Here is a 23963-nt window from a genome sequence, read left to right as displayed (position 1 = left end):
ATATGGAAAAAAGCCAATGGATAACCAAGGCTTTCCATGTGGTTTTTGTTTGTAACTCAGCCAGTGCCCGCAAAGAGTGAAAAGAAATCAGTGTATTCTTGTTGTGACTGCCTTTGGTTGAGACTAGATCCAGATCTCAATCATAATAATGTAAAGATCCCTTGGATTGCATAGGGCATTTTATCAACCTGATCATTTAATTTGTGCCTCAAACTGTACAAAGCTGTTCCTGACAATTTTAATTGTTCCCTTTTTTTTTCAGTTGGAGTCAAGTTGCTCCTGGAGAGGTGCAGACAGTCCATTTCAGTTGTGTGGAGGATCCCACAGTCACATAAATGCAGGTGTGTTGGTTTTGATGTTTGGGTTTTGTTTGTTTTTCAGTGGGAGGATTAATTTCATAAACTGTAGAATTGGTGGTTTGGGCTTTTGTTGTTAATTGAGCTAATACTTAGTAAAACATGGAACACAGACCCCAAATCATCTGTTTCCTTTTGGCTCTTTCTATTTAGGCACTAGATATAAAATGCAAAATGCATTTTCTTTTGTGTCAGAGATGTCTTCTTATGCATTCTTGGCAGTCTAAAAGCTTTTGCTTTAAGTCTACTTAGTGATACTTTTTCATTCTGGAGAGAGAGAGAAGTAGTAATAAAAAATAACTCTGCAATAAAGCTTATTTCACCATGACTCATTAAGTATCAGGAGTTTAAAACACAAAGGGTGAAAGGGGACAAAACAATGAGAAATATTTAGCTGTTAAGGGGACTGTAAAAATAGAAGCTGACTTTTTAAAAAAGGAAACATAAATTGAACTGTTTATATTATCCAGTCTCAAGTGCTGTTTTTTAGCCAATTAGGTGCCTAAGGATGTGAAAGTTATTTGTGCTTTACGGTAAGAAAGAAACCTTCTAAAACAGTTGTGGAACCACCAGAAGAGAAGGGAATTATTTGGAGCAGAGTTCCCAGAAACAGAATAATCAGTGACATTTGATTTTTCACTTTTCATCTCATTGGTTTGGAATAATCAGGTTCCCAATGTGAAGATTTTGAGAAGTGTGGTGCCTGGCCCATCAGAGTAAGAAGTGGCCTCACTAAGTGATGGATTTGTGTTCTGATAAACATTCAAACTCTCCTTCACCCTTTCCTTAACTATTTTTCCTCTGCTTTCAGTATCTAAACGTAAAAGAAGATTGCAAAGCCATGGCTTTCTGTGCAAAGATGAGGAGCACAAAGAAGAGTGAAGTAAACCTGGAAGTTCAGCATCAGGGCTTAGAAATCCTCTTCTACCTGCAAGATAAAGACCCCATTTGTTACACCAGTGGGGAGTTCACCTCGGAGGAGCTGTGCATTGAAGCTGCCCAGAGGTGTTGTGAGTACCTGGATTTCATTTGATTTGATTTGATATGATTTTATTCCCAGTATCGAAAGTGATGCATCCTCTGCATTTGAGTCAGTGTTTGTACAAGCAGCGTGCATTTTTTGTGGCCTAGGATGAAAACTTTTGCCGAGGGGCTGTTTGGTCAGTTCTTAAACAGGATCTCTCCTGTGTTGTGTCACTCTGGTCTGTGACTCAGCAAAATACTCAAAAATATATGTAATTCTCCAGGAAATAGTGGATTAAATCTATGTTTATCTCACAACCCACTGTACTTCTATATTTACAATTCTGAGGTTAATTCCTGCCCTGAAGCCAGTTTTGTGTCCCCATGGAACACTAAATGTTATTCAGCTAACATGGGAGTGGTGAATCTGGCTGTGTAAACAGGTGAACTGGGCAGGAGTTTTCCTGCAGCTTTAAAATGATTTCTTTTCCCAAGTCACCTGGATTCTTGGAACATTGAATACCCTTCAGTTCATTTGCCTAATTGCTGCTCTTTCATTGGAAAGGCGAGAATGAGTGGAATCTGCAGGACAAACCTCATCAAATAAGTACTGATGTGGGTTTTTTAATAGTTTTAATTGAAGTTAAGGGTATTTAACCACCCACCTATTTCTGTCAGCATGGAGGAGCCCATGTACTGTGCAGCTGCTCCCAGTAATTTCTGCCAGAAGTTTAAAAACTTTATAGAAGTTACTTAAAATGACCTTTTCTTAAAGGAATTCTTTCTACCTTCTCTTGTTTTTCACTAATACCACTGCACACAGCAGTGAAGTACAAATTCTTGCCCATTTGAGCAGGGCTGTGATGCTGGTCCCTGCTGAAATCCCAACTGGAATGTTATGATGGCACCTGTATCCTGCTTGTTACCTGCACAAGTCAGTGGCTGCCCAACCTCACCTTCTGTGAACTTTGAAATTAGGCTCAGATTTTATTTCCTTGGCTTCTCTTCTCCCCAGTTCACAGTGGAAATAGTTTCAGTGGATGCTGCAGGAAACAGGAGCAAGGAATTCAAACAGACCTGTAAACACTCCACAGCCTGTTTTTCTCTGGGATGATGTAAATGCAAAGGTTAAAGCAGGTCAGCCTGGACATACAAGTCAAAGTCTGTTCTTTGTGGAAATCCCTCTGTTGAGTGAGCAAAGAATGTGACAATGGCACATTCTGCTTGTTTGCTAAAACCTCTCTGAACTATGGGGGCAAAATTCATTCATAAAACAAAGTGGGGCTATTGCTGAGTGGTTTTGTTAAAATATCTATTTCTGTGATGTGGGAAAAATAATTTCCTCTCAAATTCAGGGCAAAATCAGAATTTCAGAATCAATTTGATATTGGAAGTAGCTGTTTAATACACAATAAAACAGAAGAATTGAACCAATGTGCAGGTTCTGCTTCAACCTTAACTTTCTAATATATTAGAATATTCTAATATACCAGTCTCAGTTTCTTTTCGACCGGAAATATTTGCTTTCTGCATTTGGATTTTGGGTGTGTGTGTGCATTGTGGCCTTGTGATTCACCCATTTGTGTATTTTTCTGTGCCAGCTGTGTCTCCTCTGTGCCACAACCTCTTTGCACTGTATGATGAGAACAAAAGGCTCTGGTATGCACCAAACCAGGTCTTTAAAATCGATGAGAAAACATCCTACAGGCTCCACTATCGCATGAGGTAAGAGAAAACCACCTGAAAAATGATCCTCAACCACATTTAAATGCTCCAAACTCTTATTGGTGAGCTCCCTGAAGGAGCAGGAAAGCAAAACCAAAAGCAGCCGCTTGTTTTGCACAGCTTAGATAAGAGGTGACCAGCAGAAGGTTAAAATATCTCCTGATTTCTTTTCATCTTTGCTGTCTAACCTTGAAAAAAGGCCCAGGAGTTGAAAAACGACAAGAACTCGTATTCACAAAGCTGGGAGTGAACAAGCTAAAAGCTAAATTGAAAAATTGGCTCAAAAACATCAGGGTTTTTATGTCAGTGTTTTCATGTTTTGGTTTCCATTTGAAGTGCTCCAAGTGAACAGTATTCCTGGTGAAGGAGATGGGAATTTTACTAATGTTTACTTATTTTGCTATATCGATTTACTATTTATATTTACTATTACTCACTAATATTTGTATATAATCTATATTATATCTTATATATAGTGATATACATGTGTTTATATATTATATAATCACAATCTATTATTTTTGTATTATGTTATTTATATTATTATTAATTTTTATTATTATTTATTTACTAGCACATTATGCTTCCTTTTTTACATTTAAAAATAATAAAAATATTGGTTTTATTCTGACTTTTCCTCTTGCATCAATTTGAGCTTTGAGTGTATAACATAGAGAAAAATATATAAAATAAACTTTGCTTACAGGAATAATTAATTTAGAAACTTTACCCATTTTCCTAAAGCAAGTCAACAGATAATTTTTGTCAATTCTTCAAGACACAACTGTAAGAAAATAAACTTTTCAATAATATTCCCTCTGTGCCTTAAAATGTAATCCTCACACCCAGGGTCAGTTTGGGATACAGGGAGAGACAAACTGGAGGCTTTGCTGATCCTTGGACTGTAGGTGTTTCCATTTGATCTCTGCCAGACTGGAATTGTTATTGTTGGATGAACTGCTCCAAGGAAAAATTACTGACAGTCATCAAAGGTCTTTGCTTTTCAAATAATCATAATCCCAGTCCTTATTTCTGGAAGAGGAAGAGGACACCGTAGTCTTTTCTTTTTTCTCTAGCACAGTCTATTAGTGCTATTAATGACTTAACCTTGGCTAATCTCAGATTTAAACAGCTCTGATTAAGTTGGGCAGATAAACACCACACAATAATGGAATTGAGTGACTCTAAATGAGGTTCTGAGGACTCTAATGGCCTCTTAGAGAGCATTGAGAGCCCTTTCTTGCTTTGAGATCACTCACTTTAACAATAGACTGAATAATACAACATTTCTGGTGTAATGTAACCTGGAGTTTTTTCCCCTGAAACTCCTTGTTTTTCTCAGTAAAAAAGGTGTTGTTTTAAAAGTGTAGTTGTGGGGATTTAATCCACTCATGAGAAGTGTGATGCACTTTGTAATTCTGGCTTAAAAACCGGGTTTTGCTGTGTTTGGTGGTGTTTGGTATTGATATGTTCCAGCTGTGGGTGAGCGATGAGAGCAGGTAACACCACCTTTCTTAAAACTGCTTAAACAGCTCCCTCTTGTAAATCTTCTTTGGCTATTCATAACCCAAAGATGAGTGATAATTAATAACACCAGTTCTTTTGTTATTCCCTGAAAATAATTATGGGTACATGGACAAAATTAGTCTATACTGAGCTTTATTTTTTTTGACAGGTTTTTGCTGTACCATTTTATAATTTTCTGGAAAATTTTCTGTTGTACCATTTTGTAGGATGAAGCTGTGGAAAATACTTTGGTTTTTATAATTAAAAGTTCTGGTGGTTTATTTTTTTAAGCTTTGCAGTTGGGATTTAAAGTTTGGCAGGGAAATCTCTTTTGTCCCTTGTACTCCATGTGTGAAAACTGGCAAAATGTGGGCCAAAAATATGTATTTTACATCATTTCATATGCATTTAAGAAAGAGTTAAGCACCAAAATCTAAAGATTCTTATCTCCTCAGGAATAAACACTGTAGTGCAGTGGTGAAGTGGTGTTTTCCTTTCTTTCTTTTCTCATTTATTGTGTGTCTTGGCTTGGGCATCTGAACTGAGAGCAGGGCAGTGCTGCAAGATTGTGAGCAATAGGGTTGTGAAACTGTTCTCTAAATGAATCTTGTTTGTTCTAAGCTCTGCCAGAGGCAGAATTCCTCTGAAAAAGAAAAATGATGTGGGCTTATTTAACAGTGCAGTGTATTAAATGTATAGAATAATTTAGAAACTAAATTGGCAGCCTCATTTCTGTAATTTCAGTACATTGATAAATTTGCTCTAGTCTTGTCCTATTGAAATTATATCTCTAAAATGAATGTTTGTGACTCGTTTGAAATGCTTTTAGATGTTTGATTTTCCCACGCTGCTGAAAGCTTATTGTTTTCTGATGGTGTGAACTTCCCATCCTCCTCAAATCAGTGTCAGCTGCTGCTACACTGCTACACTTCTGATAATATTTTAAAAGGACTTGCTTTATACTTTGTAACTTGCCTGTATTTTTTACACTTGCCTCGAATTAAAAAGAAAAAAAAAGCTACAGCATGAGAAACTACAGTATTTTGTAATATCCTGCTTTAATCAGCACAGAGCTGATGGAGGAGGAGTTTAACTGTTCCATAGCTGGATGGTGTTTCTTGGTGTGGAGAAGGGATCTAATTCCTTTCTAGTGGAAGGTAGCAGAGTAGTTAGAATGAGATGAACTTTTGAGGTCCCTTCCACCCCAAACCACTCCATGTTTCTGGAAACTCTTGGAAGAAGGACTATCAGAGCTGCTGTAGGTGAGAGAGAACAGCAGGTCCCTCTTCCAGCATTTCCACCACTCCTTGGCCAGGTGCAAAGCTGCACCTTTCCAGGGGTGACCCTCCTGGACTGAGTCCCAAAATCCCTCTTCCAGGCTTTCACCCGTGCCCTGGACTAAAATGCTCTAAAGGAGGGCTGAGCCCTGCTCCTGAAATTCAGGAGCACACAGTCTCCTTTCCAGCTCGTTTCCAGGACTTGAGAATTGGAAAACTTGTGCTCCTGTTCCTGTTTCTGGAAGTGGAATAGCAGTAGTCTCTCCCTCCCTCACCGCAAATCCATTGGTCTCCTCAAGGAAGAGATTCTCCTTTATACAGTTCCTCAAACAATGGGGCTCTAATTGTTTTTGTAACTTGTAAGAGTTGTCTCAATCAGTGCAGTTTAATAGGAAAAGGATCAAATCCTCCTCTCAGTTACAAACAATACACAATACCATGCCCATAATTATTTTCAGGAAATAACAAAAGCATTGGAGTTATTAATTATCACTCATCTTACACAGGAGATACGGAAACAAAGTTATTTCCTGGAGGCAGAAGGATTTGCTTTGCTCTGCTTTTCAGGCTTCAATCAAAGGAGTTCTGAAGGCTTTTAAAGTCCTTGTCAGGAGTTTTTTGGCACAACTGTGTGTTGGTATTTCTCCCTAACAAGTGCTTAACGAAAAGTACTAATCGTGTTTCTGCTTTTAAGATCCTGACACTGCACTGAGGCTGATACACACCAACCTTGACCACTCCAGAACTGGAGCTTTATCCATGAACTCCAATTCTGGTCAGACACAAGTCACTAAAATACAGTCACATATTTTAAAACATGTTTGCATGTGACTTCTCCTATTTGTAAACATTGATTTCAGGCCTCCCTTTGTATGAAAGCATTTTATATCTATTTGTCTATCTATCTGCCTGTCTTGCTGTCTGTCTCAATCATGGAGTGGTTTGGGTTGAGAGGGACTTCAAAGCCCATCCAGTCCCATCCCCTACCATGGGCAGGGACACCTTCCACTAAACCAAGTTGCTCCCACCTGGCCTTGGACACTCCCAGGGATGGGGCAGCCACAGCTTCTCTGGGCAGCCTGTGCCAGGGCCTCACCACCCTCACAGCCAAGAATTCCTTCCCAATATCCCACCTAACCCTGCCCTCTTGAAGTGGGAAGGGTTGTCCTTCCTTATCCTGTCCCTCCAAGCCCTTGTCCAAAGTCCCTCTCCAGCTCTCTTGGAACCCCTTTAGTCACTGGGAGGCCACAATTAGGTCACCTCAAAGCCTTCATTTTTCCAGACTGAACAATCCTAATTTTCTCAGCCTTTTCTCATAGGAGAGGTGCTCCATCCCTATAATAATAATAATAATAATAATAATTATATATATATATGATCATTTCTCCCCAGTTCCTCTGGAGCACTTAAGGTAACATTTAAACAGAAGATTGACAGATTTTGCCTTTTAACTGATTTTCTTTTCAAAGTTCAAAATCTGTATCTAGTGTAAAAGAAGGGCTTCCCCAGGAGTTTGCAAAGTTTATTTCTCTTTTCTTGCCAGATACTACTTCACCAACTGGCACGGGACCAGTGAGAGTGAGCCCTCGGTGTGGAGACATTGCCCAAGGAAGGCAAAGGCCTACGAGAAGAAGCTGGCACCAGAAGGAACCCCAATTCTTGATGGATTCTCCCTGGAATACATCTTTGCACAGGTAAGGGGTCACTTGCAGGTATCTCTGACATTGTACAAAAACTGTGGGACTGCTTGAAAGACCTATTTTCAAACTTTTAAAATACATATAATGTACCTGTTAGTGTTGATAAGAGTTTTCTGTGCTTCTGTGTGGTGGGGAGAAGAGAATTTGCTGCATGAAGAACAATCCATTGATAGGCAGAATGTATGAAAAAAATGTCTATATTTTTATAGGTACTTTCTTTTAATAGTAAGTAATTTTGGACATAAATTCAGTTACCTTTTGTGAAACATTTACATGTAACTTTAATACTTATAGTCCTATAGAGGAACAGCCAGCAGCATTAAATCATAAAGCTAAAATACATCTGGCAGTACTGTGTCCTTTTAATGAGTCTTTTTTCTTGTGGGGTGTTAAAACATAGATAAAAATTGACTGATAATCCCACTGTCCCACTGCCTGATTATGTGCAGTTTTACTTCTCTTGTCCCAAGTGGTTTTGCAAACCAAAAACTGGTTTCACAAAAAAATGGGAAGATTCAAGTTGATGGAGGCTTGTGAAATAAGTAAATTGAATGCACTGATGTGCATAACTCATGTACTGTTAATTCTGAGTGTAGTTACTGCAGAATTTTCAGACTCTGAAACCTGATCTTATCCTTCAAAAAAAGGGACAACATGAAGCTGCTCCAGTGAATCCTTGTTATGTAGTTGTGAAACCACAATGAAAGAAAATACCAGAGGAACACTAAAGCAATAAGGCAACAGAAATGTCTTTGCTCTTTGGTAACCGAATACATTTCAGGCTGTCCCAGAGCAAAGCAGAGCACAGACTTTGCAGGCTTGGCTTTTATGTGGCTTAGAGATGAGCCCATGAGGTCCATGGAGACCTTGGATAGGGAGGGGCAGTGATAAAGCAGAGACACAAAGTAGTTACTGGAGACAAGAAAGCAAATGTTGAAGGTGCTGGAAGAGGACAGAGGTGGTGATTTCTTTGGTTAATTGAAAAAAAAAGGGGATTTTTGGTGGGCTGATGTATAAGCAAAGGGGATGGGTTTGAGTCTTGGGAGGCTCTTGTTGCTCAGGGAGATCTGTGACCTTTTGCTGGCTCATGGACAAAGTGGCAAATAGCAAAGCTGGAAACTTGCTCTTTTTGTTCCTATTCAGGGTCAGTATGACTTAGTGAAAGGCCTGGCACCGATCCGGGACCCCAGAAATGAACAAGAGGTTCATGAAATTGAGAATGAATGTCTGGGCATGGCTGTCCTGGCAATCTCCCACTATGCCATCAACAAAAAAGTGAAGCTTCCAGAGCTTCCCAAGGATATCAGGTGAGCTTGGATAAATTCTTTGTTACTGTTGGTGCTGCTGTTTTTCTCTTCCAGGAGGGGTTTTAACTCCTAGTATTGTTTTTCCTTCTAGTTACAAGCAGTATATTCCTGAAAGTTTGAACAAGACCATCAGACAGAGGAATTTCTTAACCAGGATTCGGATAAATAATGTTTTCAAGCATTTCCTTAAAGAGTTTAACAACAAAACCATTTGTGACAGCAGCGTGTCCCCACGGGACCTGAAAGTGAAATATTTATCCACAATGGAGACCTTGACTAAACATTACGGAGCAGAGATTTTTGAGACTTCATTTTTGCTGATTTCTTCTGAGAATGAAATAAATAGATTTAATTGTGGAGACAATGAGAAGTATGAAGTCATGGTAACAGGAAACAATGGAATTCAGTGGAGGCTCAAGCCAAGTGTAAGTACCCCGTGATAACTGGGAATTAGAGGATTCTTTTGGGGGTATAACAGCTGTTAAAAATTATCTTCAGACACTGCAGATCAACTTTTTATTGAAAGGACTTCTGTAAGATTACAGGATTATACAGGTTGGGAGAACCTCAGGAAGTGTCCAGTCTAACCCTCTGTTGAGGGTTAGCTTTGAGATCAGACCTTTGCTCAGGGCTTTATCCATCCAAGTGTTGAAAAATTCCAAGGATGGACCCTGAACAACCTTGGTGGGCAACCTGTTTACCAGGAAAATTAAAGACTCTACTTTATCTACCAGACCAGACACAACTCAAAAAGCATTAAAAAATTAAATAGCTTTATTAGATATATTTGAATGGATTATATTCTATATTATATTCCATATATTATAAATTATTATATAATTATGTAATGAATTTGTAATGAAGTTTTGTTTTAGAGTAAAAACAAAAAACAATGAAAAAACCCACTCTTCTTATTATACTTTTATCCAAAATGTATTTGTAGTCTGTACAGACAGAGAAAGAGAAGAAGAAAAAGTCCGATGGCAAAACCAAAAAGGATGAAGAAAAACACAAACTTCGGGAGTCATGGAACAATTTTTCCTATTTTCCTGAAATCACCCACATTGTCATTAAGGAGTCTACAGTCAGCATCAACAAACAGGACAACAAAAGGATGGTAAGAACCAAACCGGGGATGGGTTTCCCTTCCATGGGGAGCCATAGGGGTGGTTGGGCAGCAGGTGAACACATCCTTGAGGAACATTTTTAGTGTAAATGACACTGAAATATGTTGCCCTTAACACTGGACAGATGCAAAAGTGCCCATGAGAAGTTGGTGAATGCAGTTGTTTCTCTACACTGGCACAAGAGTTTCCCTTCCAGATCTTGTGGATTAGAGGAGAACTTGGGATGCTGGAGAATGGAAGTTTCCAGGCTGTAACAAGTAGGGAGGATAGAGAATGATCAGTGTTGGCTCCTTGAATAGAACAATTTTTAGCCAAAAATCTGGCTGTTAAACATTCCTGCAATGCTTTAAGAGAACTGTAAGGATTCTTTCCAAGGATATCTCCGTGTTGTAGGAACTGAAGCTGTCCTCCCACGACGAGGCCCTGTCCTTCACGTCCCTCATCGACGGCTACTTCAGGCTCACAGCAGACGCCCACCACTACCTGTGCACAGATGTGGCTCCTCCACTCATTGAGCACAACATCAAAAACGGCTGCCATGGGCCCATCTGGTCAGTAAAATGTGCCACTTTTATTTTTCCACTTGGATAATTAGTCCTCTAATGCTGCTGCATAGGGAATCCATGGAGGAAATCTGGTATTTGGATGGTTGGTCATTACCAGAAGGTTGTAGAGCAACTTGGTTTTGTTAAGGATTATATGGAAAAAATTCACTCTTTCTCTCCACAGAAATTTATTCATCTATAAAACCAAATTTTCCTCACCAAGGGCATATTTTGTGACTTATTTCACCAGTGGCTATGAACAGATGGGAATATTTTAGGTACAACTGAAGTGTGTCTACACTGACCCTGGCAGTCCTTGGAAGGAAGGATGAACAAAGCCTTGGGTTTTTTAAATACCTAAAAGAATTGTCTTCCCTTCTACCGACCTTTTGGCTTTTCCTTTTATGTTTAAGATACAAGATGTAGAAAACCATATGCACCATATGTTGGTTGCAGAATTTCCCCTTGATAAATCTTTCCTTCCTTGCTCTGTGCAGCTCAGAGGTCTTTTCTAACTGGTTTGATTCTGTAATAATAACAATAACAATAATAATAATATATTTTGGATGCTCGTTTGTTGGTTTTCCTCATGGAACATTCCCTTCCAGCACGGAATATGCCATCAACAAACTGCGCCAGGAAGGGAATGAGGTGGGAACGTACGTGTTGAGATGGAGCTGCACGAACTTCAACCACATCCTCATGACAGTGACTTGTTTGGAAGGCTCAGAGGTAGGTCAGATGTGGCATTCCCAGCAGGAATCTGATAATGAGCTGAAGACTCCAGAACATCTCCACTTTTAGCAATAAAACATGATGGAAATTAAGCATTTAAAACTCATATGGTGTGAGAATGACATAGAGAATTTGTCACTGCAACTTACCTTGAATGGTTCCAATTCCCTTGAGAACCTTCTTGAACATGGACTTAATTATATGGATTTATTTCTGTTCCCACACTGGCCTCAGCTGGGAGCCTGACTCAGTATTTTGGGAGAATATTTAGAGTGTTCACACAAGAATAATAATTGTAAAAATGCTCATAAGCTCTTAGGGAAAAATGTTAATTGAGGTCAAGAAGGGATATTTGATAGTGGGTTCATCTTCTGATGATATTTGCAAAAAAACCAGCTGATCAGCACTGCCTTCCAACAGACAGGGCAGTGAGGCTGTGAGACAGGAAAGGAATTTTGTCTTGGAAAACATTCAGGCTCATTGTGAAGCTTTGGGAGGGGAGAGGTGAGGGAGCAGGTGTAGGGGGGAGACCTTGAAAAGTCTTGAGATGGGCTAGTCCAAAAGTTAAGTTTTTTTCTTCCTCACCACCTTTGAATGAAACTGGAAGGTCTCAAAAACAGCCTGAAATCTTGTTTCAGTGGTTGAACAATGTGGGTTGTGAAAGGGACTTCTGCTATTTTTAAGTTGAGATTTTGAAACTGTGGTCCAGGTTCTGCAATTCTTGACCAAGTGAAGAGAAAGTTCCTCCAAAAGAGGCAGAACTTCTGCATATTCTTGGGCTCTAAAACACCAAAGCTATAATTTGGGTTTGTGAGGGGCTTGCTGCTCTGCTCTGTTGTTATGAGCCTTCCTGGGACTGGAAGATTACTGGAATTTTAGGTCTTGTCCTGCTTTGTTGCACTTTGATTAGAGGACCCTGCCTTAGGAGCAAGTGATTAACTGCTCCTACTTGTGATTGCAAAGGTTTTGGGAAGCTTTTATGCCTTTACAAACATATTTGCTTTCTTTTTTTCCCTTTTTCTCACTAATCCCAGGTGATAAATAACTCAGGGCAGTACAAGAACTTCCAGATTGAGGTGAAGAAAGGCGGGTACTTCCTCCACGGCTCAAACAAGTCTTTTGCATCCTTAAAAGAGCTGATGGATCACCTGAAAGGACAAATCCTTCGGACAGACAACATCAGCTTTACACTGAAGAGGTGCTGCCAACCCAGACCAAGAGGTAACCTGGCCTTCAAGAATTTTTTTGTTGCAAGAAAATAACCTCCAGGAACAGGAGGGATTCTTAGTGTGTTCAGTTTGTGCTGTGGCAAAGGAGGGTTGTAACCCTTAGTTTGGAGCTGTTTGCTCTCATTATGAGCTGCTGTTCACTCAATTCATCTTCATGAAGCAGCTTTTGGTCTGCAAGTGATGGCAAGAACAGCCTTGTGGCAGGAAATCATCTGTGAGGCCACATTTTAGGGGCTGGGACAATTGTGCACTTGTTGAACTCTTGATGCCAACACTTACTGAAGCTGTTTGCTCTGAACTACCAGTGTCTTGCAGCTGAATTTTGTGTGAAAGAGGAAACACAGTGGTGTGATTGTGTTGATCAGATAATGGTTTCCTGTTAGAACCAGGGGAAGAACTGAGCCACGGTAATACCTGATGTTCTGAGGGGTTTGCAGAGACACTGAGCACATGAAGAACATGGAGAATTATCTGGAGCAGGGGGAAATTGTACATTTTGACATTTGACATTTTGGTTACATTTTGATGACTGTGTTTGGAATAATATGTAATAAAATGGGTCAGGGAGTTGAGTGCCCACTTCAACTTTTCATTGACATTAAGTACAGCAGGATTTAGTGCTGTTCCTTTTTTCTCTCTTCCCTGTTTTTTTTTTCCCTTCTTTTTGAATATATTTAATTGGTTATTCACTAAGAAGCTTAGGGGATGCAGAAATAAAGCAGCTTTTGCAGTGTGTGGTTATTATTGATGGTTTCAAAGTGCCAGGTGATGGTTTAACCCCAGCACCCATACTCTGCTTCCAGCAGTGGGAAGGCTGGATGCAAACACACATCCAAATCCATCGTCTCATAATAAATAATGCCTGGAGGTCAAAATTCATGTGCAAAATTTCTGCATCTACCCTGACCAGAAGCAGTGGGGAGGAAGCACTGGGTTTTTGAGCCTTTTCCTTCTGTTCACTTCCCATTCCCCAGTTTAATTCCAGTGCTCCGGGAACAGACTGTGAGCGTTTCTCAGAGCACAAGGAATTTCGATGAGGGTAAAGAGAGGAGACTCCAGCTACTCCTTACACACTGGAAAGGAGATGTACCTGTTGGCAGGAGGGAGTGTGGGGGATATTTTACTTCATGGACAGCAGAGATTTTACCTCTCTCAGTCTTTCTTTGTGCAGAAAACACTATTCAGTTGCTTTTTTCAGCCCCAATATTGCAAATATTAACACTGTGTTTATACTATAAATATGTAGCTGTGCTTTAGTGAATTCTCTATTGAATGATGAGCAGAAGTCAGGTCAAAGTTTCTTTTTTCCCTCCAGAAATCTCCAACCTGCTGGTTGCAACCAAGAAGGCACAGGAATGGCAGCCTGCTTATTCCATGGGGCAGCTGAGTTTCCATTGGATCCGCAAGGAAGAAATCCTGCAGGTGGGTGCCTGGGCTGCTCCTGGAATCCCAGATTGTGGCAGCCACTGGTCCCAGTCACGTGACACAAAGTCACCCCATCGTGGTTGGTTCTGCCACTCCTATTTCTCCTCAGCAAAACTTCACTGGAATCTTTATTAAATCCTCTGATTGCAGAATCCAAATGTTTGTATGTCCTCGTGTGAAAAAAAAGATGCCTTTCACTAGAAATCAACTTGATATTTGAGCAGTTTTCTAATGTAAAAGAGGTGTTTCTAAGGTCATTTCACGAAAGTTTTAAGAGCTGTTTTGTTGCTAAATGTGACTGTATTTTTTTAAAGTCTGACTTATCAGAGAAATGGGCAACTTGAGGTTTAAGACAACGTCCCGCAGTAAAAAAGGTGAAGTATTCAAAATCTCTGGACAATCTGAGCATTCAGATTTTTGTGTTCTAAATTTCCCCAAATTTTCTGATTGTTGTTCACAGTCAGTGATGCAGATCCACCTGAATAAACCTCAGCAAACACACAGTGGCTTGAGTGCACAAATCAGATTTAATGTTTCTAAAAAGAGCTCTTCAATCATCCCATTGTCTTCTTCTGTTAAATAAAAAGGTTTGGGGTTTTTTTTAGTTGCATCACTGAGAGTGCAGGATAGAAATGGTGGTGATTGTTTTTGGATGGGTATATTTACAGTCAGCATTCAGGCTTCCTGCAAAAATACCCTCAAGTGGAATCCTCTGTTACTGAGGAGGAAATTACTTACCCAAACAAAGCATTCCATTGAAATATTACTTCCTCTAACTTTTGGAAACACATTAAAGATCACCTCAACAGCAGCTCATTGTGAATAAGAGGCCAGTTGTTATTTATTCATTTGTTTAGTCTGGTAAGGTTAAATCACAGGCAACCTGTTTGATGTTTCTGGAGGTAGAATATCCCAGGAGTTTAGGTGGTGAGGATGCTCAGAGATCATTCAAGTACAGAATAACTGAACTGACATTGGGTTCTCACTGTTATAATTTTAAGTCTGGATGTAGCTCAATCAATTGGAGAGACAGAGTAAAGTGCAGATTCAAATATTTGTTTAAAACTACCCTTGTTTGCTCCGTGTCTGAGAAACTTTTGGTGTGTTGTGTCTCAGGGTGAACACCTTGGAAGAGGGACGAGAACACAGATTTACTCAGGGATGCTCAACCTCAAGGATGATGAGAACGAAGGATATCAAAATGAAAAAGAGATTAAAGTCCTGCTCAAAGTCCTGGACCCCAGCCACAGAGATATTTCCTTGGCAAGTTGTTCCTTTTTGTGTGTCCTGCAAATACTGGGCCTTGTGTTGTCACTGAAAACACCAGGATAAATCAAACTCTATTTTTTTTTTAGGATTAGAAATTAGAACTAGTATGACTTTACTCCAGGCTTGGGTACTTAGGGAATGGCTCCACTTACATGCACAAGACTTTCAGAACTTTTCACCTATTTACACCTTTTTAGCAAACAAAGAAATGAGTGTTTATTGCTTCTAAATGACATAATTCTCTTTATTAATTAGCATTCTGTCTTCTATTGCTTATTGATTTCTCACTTCTCCTGCTAATTAGTCCACATTTTCTGTCTTTTTATTATCTTTTTCCCAGATAGGGAGTTTCCAGCACATGCTGAATTGTTAGTCTCTGTTAGTCTTTGTTAAGTCTCTTCTTTATCTTCTGGTTACTGCAACATATCCTTGGAGGGCTGTAAATTCTGCATTCCAGGTGTCCAACTTTCAGCTCCCCCAGGCTTTGTTCATTGGAGCTTATCTGGGTTAGTTTAGCAAAATTAAAATTCCACGGATTTTCCAATCAAACTCTAACAATAGCTATGAAAAAAACTTTAGCTATGTGCTGCCTAAAGTGGAAAATTACACTGCTTATGATGAAAACACTGTTTACGGTTAATTAAAACAATTAATTAAAAAGTTAATTTAAAGCAGTAATTAAAAAAATTGATTAGGAAAGTTATATCATTTCCAACAGTGGATAACTCTGAAAAGTCTTTAAAAAAGAGGTTGGGAGTGGGAAAATGCTGAAGGCACAGCTCGTGGTTTTAGGCAGTGGGATGGCACATCCCCACCACTGTTCATGTGGCTAAAAACAGTGATTTTATACAAGGTTTTGTTCCCTGATGCTCTGCATTTGTTAAACTCCTGGAATGCTGGCACCAGGAGCAGCAGTTCAGTGCTGACCTCTGTCCCCTTCCCACAGGCCTTCTTTGAGACAGCCAGCATGATGAGGCAGGTGTCCCACAAGCACATCGTGCTCCTCCACGGCGTCTGCATCCGGGATGTGGAAAGTGAGTCCAGGAAACATTCCCAGGAGCAGTTTGGGAAGGACAGGGCAGTCTTTGAGCTTGGCCCTGGCACAGGGGAGATGGGCTTGGCAGCTCTGCCTCTTGAGTTTTCAAGAGTGGAATTGGAACAGCAAAGCAGCTGCAAAGTCCTTTCTGTTAAAAAGTCTCCCCTTCCAACACTGTCTTTGAATACGGGTGATCCTCTGAGGCTGGAATGCCAGAGGGACAGTGACAGTGTCGATACAAACCAGCCTTTTGGTAGGAGGTTTTTCCCTGGGAAGGCTCTGCCCGGTGGGCTTTGAAATGCTTTGTTTGGGTTTACTGTTCATTTACTACATGAAGCCACTCAGGCTTTTAATGTGGAGTCTGGGCACTGAAATAAACCCTGAGGAGGGTGAAACAAAGACATTGGATAACCTCTGGCCTGGGAGCAGAGGGGACACGGTGACAGGCCCATGAAATGACTCCAGACACTGGTTATTGCAGTACTGACTTGGTGCCTCTGACTTTGCAGATATCATGGTTGAAGAGTTTGTGGAGTTTGGGCCTCTGGATCTGTTCATGCGTCGGAAAAGTGAAGTCCTGACAACTCCTTGGAAATTCAAAGTCGCCAAACAACTTGCAAGTGCCCTGAGCTACCTGGTAAGAGGCACCTTGGCAAAGGCACTGCCAGGGGCTGCTGCAGCCCAATTTTCCACCCAGGAAAATACAAGTGCTTAAGTGTGAACAGTATGTTTCCCTACTTTCGTTTCCTTTTTTTTCTCCAGTTTTTTCCAAGCTTTTTGGATTTCATTTTGGAGTATATTACAGTGATCCCTCATGGTTGGATATGCTGGAGCACTCACTGTTCTTTTCCAACTTTTCTGTAGGAGGATAAGGATTTGGTCCATGGGAATGTGTGCACTAAAAACATCCTTCTGGCAAGAGAGGGAATTGATACTGAATATGGTCCTTTCATAAAGCTGAGCGACCCAGGAATACCCATAACGGTGCTGTCCAGGCAAGGTATGGCCAGGAATGGGATCTCTAGTGTGGTGGGGAAGGGGAAAGGAAGAAATATCATTTATACCAGCCAGAACTGGCTCTAGAATAGAAGTTATCAGCTTTTATGGATCTGAGAACTCCACAGTGGGTGCTTAGAGTATCAATTTCTCTTAAAAAAACATGTTACATCTCCTGAGATAGGACAGAAGGAATCTGTTTCTGGATGGCTCCTTGTAAAAGCCATAGGAACATCCTTCTGGGAACAGGGATTTGAGAATCAGCATTTCCCCAAAACTGGACAAATACTGCAGCTTCAGTTTATTTTAGTTAAGCAGCTGTTAGACTAATTCAGTTGAAGGCTGGTTTTCCACTCCTGATATTCACCCCACAATGTGGATCCTGTGTTTTATCCAAGAACGTGTTGAGCGAATTCCCTGGATTGCACCTGAGTGTGTTGAAGACTCCAAAAATCTCAGCATTGCAGCAGATAAGTGGAGCTTTGGTACAACCCTGTGGGAAATCTGCTACAATGGAGAAATTCCACTGAAAGACAAGACACTGGCAGAGGTAAAACCATGTTACACAAACTTTGCTTTGGCATTTCAGATCCATCCCCTTTGGCACTTCAGTTTCCAAACCTCGTTTGAGTTCTTTTAGCTCACAGGAAACCAGCTCAGCTGGACTGGATAAGGGGCTGATCCCATCTGGATTGCCACAGGTTGCAGCAGGAATTCTTGTCCTTACATCAAAAATTGCTAATTATTGCTTCAACCTGACCTTGTTGGAGCACAGCAACGATTGAACACAACTTCTGATGTGCTCACACTGGTCCTTTTCACAGAATCCCTGATTGGTTGGGGTTGGAAGGGACCTCAAAGCTCATCCTGTTCCACCCCCTGCCATGGGCAGGGACACCTTCCACTAGCCCAGGTTGCTCCAAGCCCCATCCAACCTGGCCTTGGACACTTGCAGGGGTGGGGCAGCCACAGCTTCTCTGGGCAGCCTGTGCCAGGGCCTTACCACCATCACAGCCAAGAATTCCTTCCCAGTATCCCATCTAACCCTGCTCTCTTGCAGTGGGAAGCCATTCTCCCTTGTCCCAAGTCCCTCTCCAGCTCTCCTGGAGCCCCTTTAGGCACTGGAAGGGGCTCTAAGGTCTCTCTGGAGCCTTCTCTTCTCCAGATGAACACCCCCAGCTCTCCCAGCCTTTTCTAACCCCTGTGCCCAGCTGGAAGCTGAGTGAGGTTCTCCCAGTCAGCTCTGTAGTTCAGCTCCTGTTTCTTTCAGACACCAGTTCCGGGTGGTCTCCTGTGGGACACCACTGTGGTTCACTCTGAATCCTAAATAATTGAAATATCTTGTGCTGTTCTGCTGGCAGTTTGTGTTCATTGCATCTGTTCCAAATGTGCTTTCTCCCTCTGGAAGTTTTACTGTGCTGGGAACGTGATGGAGCAAGGCAGCGAAGGAAATGTCCGAGTGCCTGAGTCACTGCCCAGGCTGGATCAGGAACTCCCCGCCCTGGCTCCAACCCCCTTCCTGCATGTGGGATAGCTCCACAGAGCTTGGGAATGCACAAAACCACCCTTCATTCCCCCTGCCCTGGCGCTGGTACCTCCTGAGGAGCAGCCAATGTGTCCTTGGCAAGCGTTTCCCCTCGGCCATTTGTCCTGGTACATGAGGAACATGGCAAACCTGGCAGAAAATAACTTCTGAAAGGTGAAATCTTTTAAAAAAGTGTAAAAACTTCATGTGTGTTAAGTGGTTGCTCCAAACAACACCAGATGCAGCACAACAGTAATTCTCTACTGGTAGGAGATCAGAGTTCCAGCTGAAAAGGGGGATTTCCTTGGCAAAGTTCACGACAAGTTAAGGATTTAATGGTCTTCTGATGCAGAACGTAGAATCACAGAATCATTTAGGTTGGAATATACCTCTTAGATCCCTGAGTCCAAGCATTCCCCCAGCTCAGAATCCTGAGGTTTTGAGGCTACAATTCACTCAGGAGTGTCTGTTTGTGCCCACAGAAGGAGAGGTTCTACGAGGGGCACTTTGTGCTGGCCACGCCGTCATGCAAGGAGCTGGCAGACCTGATGAAACAGTGCATGAACTATGACCCCCACCAGAGACCCTTCTTCAGGGCCATCATGAGGGACATCAACAAACTGGAGGAGCAAAGTAAGGCATCGGGGTAGGGATCATGGAATCCTGGAATGGTTTGGGTTGGGAGGGACCTTAAGGATCATCTCATTCCAACCCAAGGCTGATTTATTTGGTTAAACTGGACACCTGACTTCTGTCTTCCCTGTTGGCTGTGCTGACAGCTGTGTTGTGTCCCTGCAACAGGGACTAACCATGTCTGTAGATGTAGATGTAGTAAATACTCAGGGAAGCCGAGTAACTACTACAGGGTGGGAAGTACACCCAGAGAAAACTTGATCTGGAAGCAGACCCAGCAACCAACCCACAAAGTGAGGGAGGATCAGCAAGGGATAGACTGGCCTGTAGGTATGGAGGAATTCCCTGTCAGAAAGCAGGAAAATTGTGATAGTGGGATAGGCACAGTAACAGCAGTAGACTGAAGTGAGCAAGGATGCCTTGGGGTGTTGAGACCGAGGTGTCCATGCAGGAATCTGTCTAACCATTTTTTTTTTCTGTCCAGATTTTTTCTGACCGTGTTTTTCCACTCCTAGATCCTGATATTGTGTCAGAGAAGAAGCCCGTTACTGAGGTCGATCCCACTCTCTTTGAGAAACGATTCTTGAAAAGAATCCGGGATTTGGGAGAGGTAAGAGGAATGTCAGACACAGAACACAGATCAGTGTGCATGTGTATGTCCCCACAGCCATGTGCTGTGTCATAGGAGATGTGGATCATAAACACCTAAAATAGTGCTTTAGTGTTGCTGTCAGTGAACAGTGTTCCCAATAATGCTCTTTTCTCTCCCAATTAGGGCCACTTTGGCAAGGTTGAACTCTGCAGATACGACCCAGAAGGTGACAACACAGGGGAGCAAGTGGCAGTGAAATCCCTAAAGCCAGAGAGTGGAGGGAACCACATTGCTGACCTCAAGAAGGAAATAGAAATCCTGAGGAATCTCTATCATGACAACATCGTCAAATACAAGGGCATCTGCACAGAAGATGGTAAATTGTGTAGAATATTAAAAGCGTACACTGAAAGCATAAGGGTTTTCCTTTGAAAATAAAGCATTTTATAAATGTCCTGCCAGGAACGGGTTCTCCTGGATTGGTAGAGTGATGGATAATGGGATTTAGCTACCAGTGCTGCAGGCTTGTTCAAAAGCTGTTGGTATTCATGGCCTGAGAAGCGTCACATGTGTGCAAACTAAACATGCTCTGGTTTTAGGAGGAAGCGGGATTAAGCTCATCATGGAATTTCTTCCCTCTGGGAGCCTAAAGGAGTATCTCCCACGGAACAAGAACAAAATCAATCTCAAGCAGCTGCTCAGATACGCGGTTCAGATCTGCAAGGTGAGCTGGGACCAGAGCTGCTGGATCAGTTTAATATCCAGTTTAATAGAGTGGAGAGGAAGAGGTCAGGAACAAACCCATTCTCCTTTTCTGTCCCCAAGGACCTGAATCCTAAAGCAGTCTCTCCCCTGCTATGGGTGCTACTGGCACAAAGATCAGAGGAGGAATAATTAGAACGTTCCCTTGCTTAAAAGTTGTTTTGAAAAGTTGTTTCTGCTGCAGAATTTGGAGTATTAGGAGGGAGGGCAGCACTTGGAGTGTGGGTTGGCAAGAGGGAAGGAGCAAGGTGCAGGTCTAAAGGGAGGAAGAGACGTGAGTGCAGAGCGTGGTCAGACCATGTGAAGCACAAAGTGCAGAAAAACAGGGATTAAAATACTGGAGGACCAAGGATGACAGGCTTTCTTTCTTTTCTCAGGGAATGGACTACTTGGGCTCCTGTCAGTACGTGCACCGTGACCTGGCAGCGAGAAATGTCCTTGTGGAAAGTGAGAACAGGGTGAAGATTGGGGACTTCGGGCTCACCAAGGCCATTGAGACCGACAAGGAATATTACACGGTCAAGGACGACCGCGACAGCCCCGTGTTCTGGTACTGCCCCACAACCCACCTCCTGCAGCCACGCTGCGCAGGGCAGAGCCTGCTCTGCTCCTGTGCCCTCAGGCTTCGGGCATCCTCAAGGTTCTTCCTGTTTTTATAACAGGCCCAAGTAAAGATACACCATGAAAACATGGAAAAGGCACCTGGTAGACTGTACTCTTGTGCCATTTATTTTTTCCTGCACTTAATTTTCCCACTGTTTTGGTTTTCATTTCCTTTAGTTTCACAGTGAGTTGTAACAATTGTACCTTATTTGCTATGTTTTACTATTTACTTGGCATCCCACATTAACTAAGGTACAAGGACTCTACAAACATGGAATGTGCCTCCAGAGCTGGCTTTAATAATGCTGTCCCTTGGATCCCCAGGTATGCCCCGGAGTGTTTGCTGCAGAGCAAGTTCTACATTGCCTCAGATGTCTGGTCCTTTGGGGTGACACTCTATGAACTGCTCACCTACTGTGACTCTGAGTCCAGTCCCATGGCAGTAAGTGCTTGTGACAGAATGGCTGCTGAAATCCCATAATTTTAATATTTTTGGAAAAAAAAAGGTGGAATTGTAGAATCCCAGACCGGCTTGGGTTGGGAGGGACCTTAAAGCTCATCATTCCCCCTTCCATGGGTAGGGACACCTTCCACTGGACTGATTTATCTTAGGAAAACAACCCTTGTGGTTCTTTTTTCGTGCTGGCTGAGGGATGCCCAGCTGACTCTTACTTTTCCCACAGGAATTCCTGAAGATGATCGGCCCCACGCAGGGCCAGATGACGGTGGCACGGCTGGTGCGTGTCCTGCAGGACGACAAGCGTTTGCCACGACCACCCACCTGCCCAGAGGAGGTAAGGGATGGATACGGATGCGCCTGGAGCCAGAGCCATGTCCTTGGACACTGAATTAACACTAGAGGTCCATGGTTAACTAGGCCTGGCCACTCTGGTAGGAAAACCTTCAGCTATGCTGTGAAAAAGGCATTTCCAAGGTTTGGAAGCATTATTTTAAGATGGTTTTTGATATTAACATTCCCAAGTTGGTGATGTCCCTTCAGAGGGGTTAAGGATTTGCTGTAATACCTGTATCCGTGAAAATTCAGTTGGAATCCTTCTAATTTTTGCAGTACAGCCTTTCTGGGTGTGTAGCACTCCTGCAGGTGAAGCTGTTAAGACCTCAACTTACCCCTCTGGTTTGGGTCCTTACTGATCCTGACAAACCCAAGGTGTTTCTGTTCATAGCAGTGGGAATCTGCTCCTCTGTCTTTACTGGAAAACCCAATGAGATGTTCCTCTCCTTTAAAAATGTCCCTGTCCCTGTTCCAGGTGGACCAGCTGATGAGGAAGTGCTGGATATACAAACACGATGAGCGCACGACCTTCCACAACTTGATCCAAGGATTTGAAACAATTATGAGTAAAATGTAATTAATTTCTTTTATACTGTCAGTACTTAATGTGCATCAAAAATACGTATGGCCAAGGCTCTTCATTTTTTTTAACTACTGTAATTTGTACTCTGACTGGGCCCATGTGGGGAAAGGATTCTTTTGCCAACAGTTTTCCTTTGAATGTTAGTTGGATCAAATGAATTTAAAGGTCTGGGAGGAACAAGAGCTGCAGCTCCTTTGCTGCTTTTATTGCAGGGCAGTTTTATCCTTATCTGATGATGGTTGTGCCACAATTGGGACTGTCCTGATTGATGTGATGGTGTGAACTGAGTGTGGGGACAAAACCCACTGCAGTTCTCAGTGCCAGCTCTCACATCTCAAACCTGAGCCAGTGCATATAAATAAGAAGGCACAATACAGCCATTTAATAATTTTACAGAGTTTTGAGGCAGTTTTAAAGTCTGCCTGACAAATATTCTTCATGTGCACTTACTTAAATGTTAGTAACAAAAAACCAACTCTGGCATAAAAATGCAAAGCTAAAATTCTCAGCTCAACCCACCAGGCCACAGTTCTGAGCTCTTACATGTATTTAAAAAAAAAAGTGTTGTGTTCAAAAATACCAACCAAGACAGAGTGGAGGGGTGGGTACAGCTGTGCATTTCAGTGAAGTTTTTGGATAAACAGATTTGCTTTTCCTGTCTCCCCTCCCCATTACACACCTTGCCCACTGAAGCTGCGTGATGCTGCTCCTCAGCTCGTGCTGTGGGTGAAGGACAGGAAGGGAAGGGATTAATGACACACTTGGGGATGGAAAGAAACAAATCCATGTGCAGAACCTGGGGGTCACTGTCTAAAGGAAAAGAGAGGCCTGAGCACCCCGGGAACACCTGGGACACATATTCCTTAACCACCATTTGACTCCCAGCCCAAACCCATGTGCAGGTACCCAAGGAGAGCCCATGGGACCATTTCCCTCTGAGCAGCTCTTGGCTGTGACCCCTCAGGCTTCATCCAACAGTGGTTTAACTGGAACCTTCTGCTGACCCTAAATTTGGGCTATAATGTTTTCCTACCACAGTTTGAAAATGCTTTGAGGAGATACTCGGTTCTGGCAATAATAGGAAGATGTCTTTATATATATATAAATATATACATATCAAATTGTAATTATGAGCTCCAGCGAGGTCAGATTTATTTTTACAGTGTTACCTGTTGTTTCTGTATGTCACGTAGGAAGCTGAGTTAAATCTGTAAGCACTTTGTTACTCTTTATACAAACAAATTATTAAAGAACTTTTTTTTTTCTCCATGTGCCT

At 42.0% G+C, this 23963-nt stretch overlaps 1 protein-coding gene across 1 annotated transcript; it reads left to right on the top strand.

Annotated features, from left to right (window-relative positions):
• The first annotated feature begins 261 nt into the window (after nt 1–261).
• On the top strand, nt 262–23956 carry JAK1 (Janus kinase 1). The gene is made up of 24 exons (XM_027747950.2): nt 262–341; nt 1168–1366; nt 2921–3044; nt 7371–7521; nt 8671–8834; nt 8926–9259; nt 9778–9951; nt 10355–10512; nt 11115–11238; nt 12276–12462; nt 13786–13892; nt 15012–15158; nt 16111–16198; nt 16710–16837; nt 17065–17200; nt 17595–17746; nt 19204–19354; nt 19870–19964; nt 20130–20322; nt 20546–20670; nt 21086–21258; nt 21636–21753; nt 21995–22105; nt 22580–23956. Exons 1-24 carry the CDS (start codon nt 336–338, stop codon nt 22679–22681), a joined length of 3447 nt encoding a protein of 1148 aa, XP_027603751.1. The 5' UTR covers nt 262–335; the 3' UTR covers nt 22682–23956.
• The last annotated feature ends 7 nt before the right edge of the window (nt 23957–23963 follow it).

Source organism: Pipra filicauda, unplaced genomic scaffold (assembly GCF_003945595.2).
Source record: "Pipra filicauda isolate LSUMZ 115617 unplaced genomic scaffold, ASM394559v2 scaffold539_size335297_pilon, whole genome shotgun sequence".
In the NCBI taxonomy this organism is placed as follows: Eukaryota; Metazoa; Chordata; class Aves; order Passeriformes; family Pipridae; genus Pipra; species Pipra filicauda.
The sequence above is the reverse complement of the archived record's forward strand: the minus strand, read 5'-3'. Positions and strand labels throughout refer to the sequence as shown.

Bases quoted from the DNA above. Each gene is read 5' to 3' on its own strand.
- JAK1 (XM_027747950.2), top strand. The intron at 1,367-2,920 runs GTGAGTACCTGG...TTTCTGTGCCAG, and splicing joins TGAAGCTGCCCAGAGGTGTT to CTGTGTCTCCTCTGTGCCAC. The intron at 11,239-12,275 runs GTAGGTCAGATG...CACTAATCCCAG, and splicing joins CTTGTTTGGAAGGCTCAGAG to GTGATAAATAACTCAGGGCA.